Source organism: Zingiber officinale, chromosome 7B, assembly GCF_018446385.1.
Source record: "Zingiber officinale cultivar Zhangliang chromosome 7B, Zo_v1.1, whole genome shotgun sequence".
In the NCBI taxonomy this organism is placed as follows: domain Eukaryota; kingdom Viridiplantae; phylum Streptophyta; class Magnoliopsida; order Zingiberales; family Zingiberaceae; genus Zingiber; species Zingiber officinale.
The window spans coordinates 53091623-53098715 of NC_055999.1; the positions used below are offsets into that span (position 1 = coordinate 53091623).

Genomic DNA, 7093 nt, shown 5'->3' on the forward strand with positions numbered 1-7093 from the left:
ACAGGTAGATAGAGAAAAGAGAACTAGGAATAATCAGATTTTACAAGGGGTAAAATGAGAAAAAGTATATTTTTTTGGGCATTTTTAAATCTTAGGAAGGTAATGTCAAATTTTAGATGCCCTTGGGCAATTCCCGCATGATAGCCCTTTATGCGCTCTCTGGATCTGCGTCCATGTATCGCTGGCATCCATCCCGTCCGCCCAAGTCATTTAATGGTAGGCTCCTCAATCAAACGGCTTACCCTTCATATTTGGAATGATCGGACAGTTGATATAGTCTCGCATCCGACGCCACTTTGTTTTTCTAAAAAGTAAACCTTTCCTGTATAAAATATAAACCCTAATGCAATGCTGTTGATTCTTTTCTTCTTTCTACTCTCTCGTATGAATTTGATGGCGAGCAACTCACCCGATTGCGAGGAGGCGGCCGCCGCTGTCGGCGAGGATGAGGACACTGGCGCCCAGATCACTCCCATTGTCACCCTTGCCGAGGTGGCCGTTACCACTGGCGAGGAGGAAGAGGACACCCTCCTCGATCTGTAAGAATTATTCGTCATTTTTCCTGATTTTCGTCCTCCCGAATCTAGTTTGTTCTTCACGTTGCCTGATTTTCTCATGCCTTTCGTTGCTTTCCTCATCAGAAAGGCGAAACTTTACCGGTTCGATAAGGAAGGCAACCAGTGGAAGGAGCGGGGTACGGGAAGCGTGAAGCTTTTAAAGCACAGGGAAACTGGAAAGGTGCGGTTGGTGATGCGGCAGTCGAAGACCCTCAAGATTTGCGCCAACCATCTTGGTGAAGCACTTGTTCTTTTCTCAACTTTGATTATATGTGCTTACATATCGGTTCTCAATATTATTTACAAAAAAAATATGCTGTGTCAGTTGTTCCGACCATTAAGATTCAGGAGCATGCGGGGAGTGATAAATCGTGCGTGTGGCATGCATCTGATTTTGCTGATGGGGAATTGAAAGAGGAGTTGTTTTGCATCCGATTCAGTTCTGTAGAAAGTAAGCAATTTTTATTTTGAGTTAATTTGTTCTGTAGTTTCAGCCTTGGTATCCTATCTAGATCTTGTATAGCCTAGTGATAGAACTACATAAGTTAATTAAGATGATTATGATTCATTTTCATGTTCTCTCTGAACCATTTTAGCTTCTTTGGAATCATAGTACTTTTGGAACTGATGGACAAAAAATGGAAATTAGATTTTTTTTTTTTTTTGTATTGAAAATTTGGGATTTGAAAAATCAGTGAAAGATGGTCATATTGTGCACCTAAATTCTCAAAAATTAAGGTTAATGAACGTTCTAATGTATACAAAATATACCTATTTTCTACCAATGTGATCAATTACTTTTATTTTCTCATTTAATTGTGAACATAAGAATTATAATCTGTTAGAAAGTCATATTTTAGTGCAAAATTGAGATTCTTTTTCAATAAATTTGATTCTGAATAAACAGTTATTATTAGCATCTCATCTTTAGTTTTTATATCTATAAAAAGAATTCCTTAATCGTGTTGTGGCTGGCTATCCCTTAGTCATTTTTGTCTTGGTGTAACGGTAAAGTTGTTGCCATGTGACCAAAAGGTCACGGGTTCGAATATTGGAAATAGCCTCTTGCAAAAAACAAGGTAAGGCTGCGTACAATGGATCCTTCCCCGGGATCCCGCATGGCGAGAGCTTCGTGCACCGGGCTGTCTTTTTTTTTGAAATTGTAACATTTTTCTTATTTATGTGTGCCAATAATGGAAGAAGTAAGAGACAAAAATCCAATCAATTTCATTCGGGATATGTTGCTGTTTTAGAATTACGTCAGTGTTGGGATTTATGAACTCACTGTGGATTTCTAAGTTGCATGCCTAAGATGAAACCGAGTGAGATGTGCCCTCTTGAAGGAGAGTTGCTTAGAATTTTCACACATATTTGTGGTTGTGCATGACCAACTAGTTGATGAATGACGACTCATATGTCATAGTTGTATGAGCCTAAGCTATACATACTTTCATTAAAAAAACATATAATTTTAGCAATCCATATATATAAACATGTCATGTATAATGATGTGTATTATTCATCTTAATTAATCAATAAAGATGAATTTCCTATTAACCTAACCAGTTCCTACGAGGATGAGCTTAGAATTGACAGGAATATTGAAATACCAACACCCCCAAGTTCAAAGGAGTAGATGAACTTTAATTTTTATTTTAGGTAATTTCCCTAAAATATTCCAGTTCAAATAATGCTCATTAAATTGATGAATTGCTTTGGAAAAAGTAGTTATACTGGAAAACTCGTGTTGGAGAATTGATTTTGGTAGTGTGCAATGGCATTGTATGAGGCACTTGAAGCTTGCATTTATGACTGTCACTCCCAAATGTCTTGAAAACTAAGGACTTGTCCTATAAAATAAGGATACAACTAAGAAAAGAAAAAAGACTAGTAAAAAAAATCATAGAAGAAATATTTCCACTTTGATGGAAGGAACAAGGGAGGAAAAAATCTTAAAATTTTATTTTTACAAGGTAAATAAAAAGAAGAAACATAAATCAAAAAGATTTTTTTTAAGCTCAATTTTGCATTCCATTTTGTGTGAAAATTAGGATTCTAGCCAAGCTGGACACAAGCAATATAGTGTAAACTGCAGTTTTTCCTTCTCTTAACCTTTTCTGTTAAAGGAAATAAAAGAAAAGTGCAATTGAGAATTTTTTTGTCATGCTATTTTCTTCTTCTGATATGCAACATGACGTAAAATAATGTCAACAAAAATCCTGTTATACTGCATTTTGTTGCATGAAAATAAGTTACACCATCGGTATTGATGCTTGGAACATACATACATATTCAAATCCTCAATATTAGTTGTATCAGTTGCATTTGATCTATATGATGAGATTAAGAGAAAAACATTGAGTGAATTAGGATGACAAACTTAGGCCCTTCTTACTTAGTGGTATATTTAAATTAGGTATTGTCTTTGTTGTAAAAATTTCCTTCAACCTTTTATCTAAAATTAGCATTGTCATTTTGTGAGCATTTTTTTTATTATGGAAGATTTTTTTTAAATTCTATAACTATTTTGTCATTATACAGTTTTTTTCCATAGTTTTAGTATTATTTAATTTTATTAAATTTTCATTCTTTAATCTGAACTTGGAATTTCTAGCAATTCATTTATTCCAATCCTAATAATTTCTTTCATTTATGCTGAAGATTTAGTATTATTTAGATTGGATTATTATGTATTTTATGTTGTTCAGTCTTGTTATATTCAATTGGACGCCATATTTTTGTCTTCAATCTATAATATGAGTGACTCTCCCCTCTTCTTTTAATCAATGAACTGTGCATATTATTTGTGGCTGAGAGGAAACCAAAGATCATGGAACCTCACATGAAGGACACTAAATACTATTTCTCTTGCGAAACATCTTCCTCCACAAAGTTATTTTTTTTCCCCATATTGTAATCTTGCACTATTTAGTAAGAAATGATAGGAAAAAAAGGTACTACAATTTAAACATAAAGAAATATGCTATATATGATTCTGGTTCATTTGTTTTAGGAAAAAAAGGTGATCATGTGATATCAGTCAATTGTTGTCATTGTTAGCATTGATATATGAATGTCTCCCATGCAACTCGAGCAAAATAGCCATCTCTTTCATCATTGTCCATAAACCAAGTAAGTATATATGACATAGGATTTTGTCCAAATCAACTACCTTTATTGATTGATTGTCACTAGATCAAGTGCAAAATGATTTCCTTTCAAACCTTGGGTGGTTAGGGCAACCTATCTTGAGAGATAAAGAAAGGTGTGGTTCGATTGGGAAAGTATTTAAGTTTCAAGCATGAAAATGGCTGCACGTGGAAACAACATTTTTCTCATAAGACCATAAACCGAGTGTGTGCATGGCAAAGGATTTTGTCCTAGCCAACCAACTTAATGGATCATCACTTGTAAAATGATCTTTGGATTGTTAAAGCACCCTGACTTTAGAAATAAAGAATGGTGTTGTTTCCTGTTTACTTAGAGATAAAAAAAGGGGCGTGGTTCATTTTTAAGTGAGGTTAGATTAGAAAAGTATATGCATGGGATTTGCAATCATCAGACATGAAAACAATATTGTCTCATGTTAGCACTGAATTGCGGATCCTACCCTTTTGTCATTGAATATAAACCAAGTACCTGTGTACAATGTAGGATTTTGCTCTACTAAAACCAACTTAATGTATAGTTACAAAATCAATAGCAAAATAGTTTCCTTCTGAGCTATGGATGATTAGGGCACTGTCTTTACAGATAAAAAAGGGTGTGGTTTCCTGTTTAATTGGGATTACTTTTAAGAAGTAAATCCATCGAATTTGCAATTATAAAAATGGATGTACATAGAAACGACATTTTTCATGCTGTTATTGAATTGCTGAATTAGGAGTTTCTACTTTCATTAACATGGTAACCAAATGTCTCTTGGGTTTCATTTGTTGCTTGAATTCAAGGTGGAACATGTGCTTTTCCTATAAGAAGGAAACATTGAAAAAGTGACTGAGATATATCTCAGCTGGTCCTTTTCTTTTGATTCCTTTGACAAAAAAGAGTGGAAATCTTCCCCACTTGTCTTGAACTAGAAAAGACATTGTCCATATGCAATATGCAATGGAGCTTAAATCCAAACTAAAAGGCTAAAATAAAATTTCATAAGAGGTTTTAACAAATAAAATTTATGTAGTTTTCTTCTAATTTTATTTTTTTAGATTTTAACAAATAAATTATTAAAATTTAAGTTTTCCTCTCTTTTGCATTTCTTCCAAGAAAACAGTTGGAATGGAAATTCTACTGCTTTCTTTCCTTCCAAGAAATGAATATCAGGGTAATATTACTGTCCTTTTCCTACTCCCTTCTGCCCCTACTTGTGTCCATTCCTTTCCCAAGTAAATTGGGCATCATCTTGCCTATGCTCAAAAAGCTCAAACCACTTGCATTTCTTTTCTTTTTGTGAAACCAGAAGATTGATGAAATTTATGTTCTGGCTCCAAATTTTTGTTAGATTCCTATTTTTGCATGACAAAAATGGTTGGACCTTAAAAATCGTTGGAATAAAAATTTGTATCCGGTTATGGAAATCAATCCAGTCAAAACTTTTCAGATTCACGTTGGAATAAAAATTTGTACAAGTCATGAGACAACTTGTTTGGCACCAATTGCTATTGGAGTTTAATTCCAATTCCATACGGGAAAGCATTCCCCAAAATCGTAATTTTTTTTTTTTGTATGAGGAAATGTAAATTGAAGATCCATTCTCATGGTTGCAATCATAAGCATGTATTTGATATTATACTCAATGATGCTCAGTGCTAGTGATCATTAGTATCATGATTTTTATGGAATTCTAAAAAACTAATGTGAACAGTTCTGATTCAATTTTAAACAGTTCTTTTTCGCTTCCCAAATATTGGAGTCTGGTAATATAAGAAAGCTAAAATTCCTAATACCAATCATGAGAACTGTAGGATTCCAATTTTGATTTTCAATCTTAAATTCAAATATCTGAACTGGGATCATGGTTTCTAGTTTTTTTTTAAAAAAAAAAACTAATTTAGAATGGAAAACAAGGATCCTTCCTTGACTTAAATGCTTGTTTTTGGCTTTAGGTAAAAAGAAAAATATTTGGATTCTTCTGCTTTAGCCCCATTAATGTAATGCTCTTCTATGCTTGATAATTTGGATGCAGACTGTAAGAAATTCATGGAGATGGTGGAATCCATTGCCGAATCCTCTGGAAAAGTTGAAGAGAGAGATAGCAAGGACGCTACTGATGCTGCTGGGCTCCTGGGCAATCTGAGTGTTGACGAAACAAAAGAAGAAAAGGCTTCAATGGAGGTTTCTGCCTCTGTTGCTAAGCTAGAAGAAAATCCCCAGACAGAGTCCAAACCCCACCAAGAGCATTCTCAGGATTGATGAGTTTTTCCCAAAATAAGATAATTATCGTGACCTTAAAAGGTTTGTCATGTTTAACGTGAGTATGTTCAAATTCCCGAGGAACATAAAGCAAGATCAGTGTCAGTGGGCGAAGTCATTCTTGGTCTGACAGATTGATTCCTTTGCGGAGAAATGTGTATGTTCATGGTACGGTTTGTGTTGTGCTTGTGTCACTAGGTTCCAGGTCTTAATATAAACAGGGCTAGATTTGATTTGGCTCAGTCTACTTAAGTTCAGACAATCTATACTAGTAACTTACAAATAATTTTGCATATACATTTTTTGAATATATATATATATATATATATATATATATATATATATATATATATATATATATATATATATATATATAGAGGAGATCTCCTGCGGTTTTGTGTGACAGGTTTGGTGCGGCGGAAGTTTAGCTGGACAACAATGGAAGCAAAAAAAAAACCAAAAAAAAATTAAAAAAGAGCTTTTTCCTTCTCCTTCTCCTCTCTCCGCCGAACCTTGCCGCCCCTAAACCCTAGCGCCGCCGGTCTTGTCGCGATCTTCCTTGAGCACCTCTAAACCCTAGCCTTTGCTCGCCTCTCTTGCCTCAATCAGCTCGCAACAAGCTCCCTCTCTCACCGCAAACGTTGCGTCGGGTCTCCTTCCCTCGTTGCGCCTCGTCGTCGCCTACCTCTCAACCGAAGAGGTACTTTGCAATCTGGATCTTAATTCGCAAGATTAGCTTTTACAACTATGATTTCTAGACCTGATTTCTTTTTCTAGTGTGCATAAGTTTCTTGGATTTGAATTGTTCTAGTTTTCGAATTCTTTTTTAAATTTTAATTTCCTATGTGCTTCACTGGTGTGGTGTTTCTTAGCATTTGATTTCTCTTTTACTAGTCGGAGTCATTAGTCCAATTAAAGCTTAGAGTCATTACTATTTTAGCTGCATCGGTTTCGGCAGTTGGAACTCTATCTTCCTGTGTGCTTCACTGGTGTGATGTTTCTTAGCATTTGATTTCTCTTCTACTAGTAAGAGTCATTAGTCCAATTAAAGCTTAGAGTCATTGCTATTTAAGCTGCATCGGTTTGGATAGTTGGAACCCAATGATGTCCATATGTACAATGGCATA

At 34.8% G+C, this 7093-nt stretch overlaps 1 protein-coding gene across 1 annotated transcript; it reads left to right on the forward strand.

Annotated features, from left to right (window-relative positions):
* Positions 1-339: 339 nt before the first annotated feature.
* On the forward strand, positions 340-6263 carry LOC122005745 (ran-binding protein 1 homolog b-like). The gene is made up of 4 exons (XM_042560924.1): positions 340-539; positions 642-793; positions 883-1008; positions 5740-6263. Exons 1-4 carry the CDS (start codon positions 349-351, stop codon positions 5964-5966), a joined length of 696 nt encoding a protein of 231 aa, XP_042416858.1. The 5' UTR covers positions 340-348; the 3' UTR covers positions 5967-6263.
* Positions 6264-7093: the final 830 nt, after the last annotated feature.

What these genes read in the sequence shown, in the direction of transcription:
- LOC122005745 (XM_042560924.1), top strand. Translation starts at nt 349, where the DNA reads ATGCTGTTGATTCTTTTCTTCTTTCTACTCTCTCGTATGAATTTGATG. An exon ending in GAGGACACCCTCCTCGATCT is followed by an intron (nt 540 to 641) that starts GTAAGAATTATT and finishes TTTCCTCATCAG; the next exon opens with AAAGGCGAAACTTTACCGGT. An exon ending in GATTTGCGCCAACCATCTTG is followed by an intron (nt 794 to 882) that starts GTGAAGCACTTG and finishes ATGCTGTGTCAG; the next exon opens with TTGTTCCGACCATTAAGATT.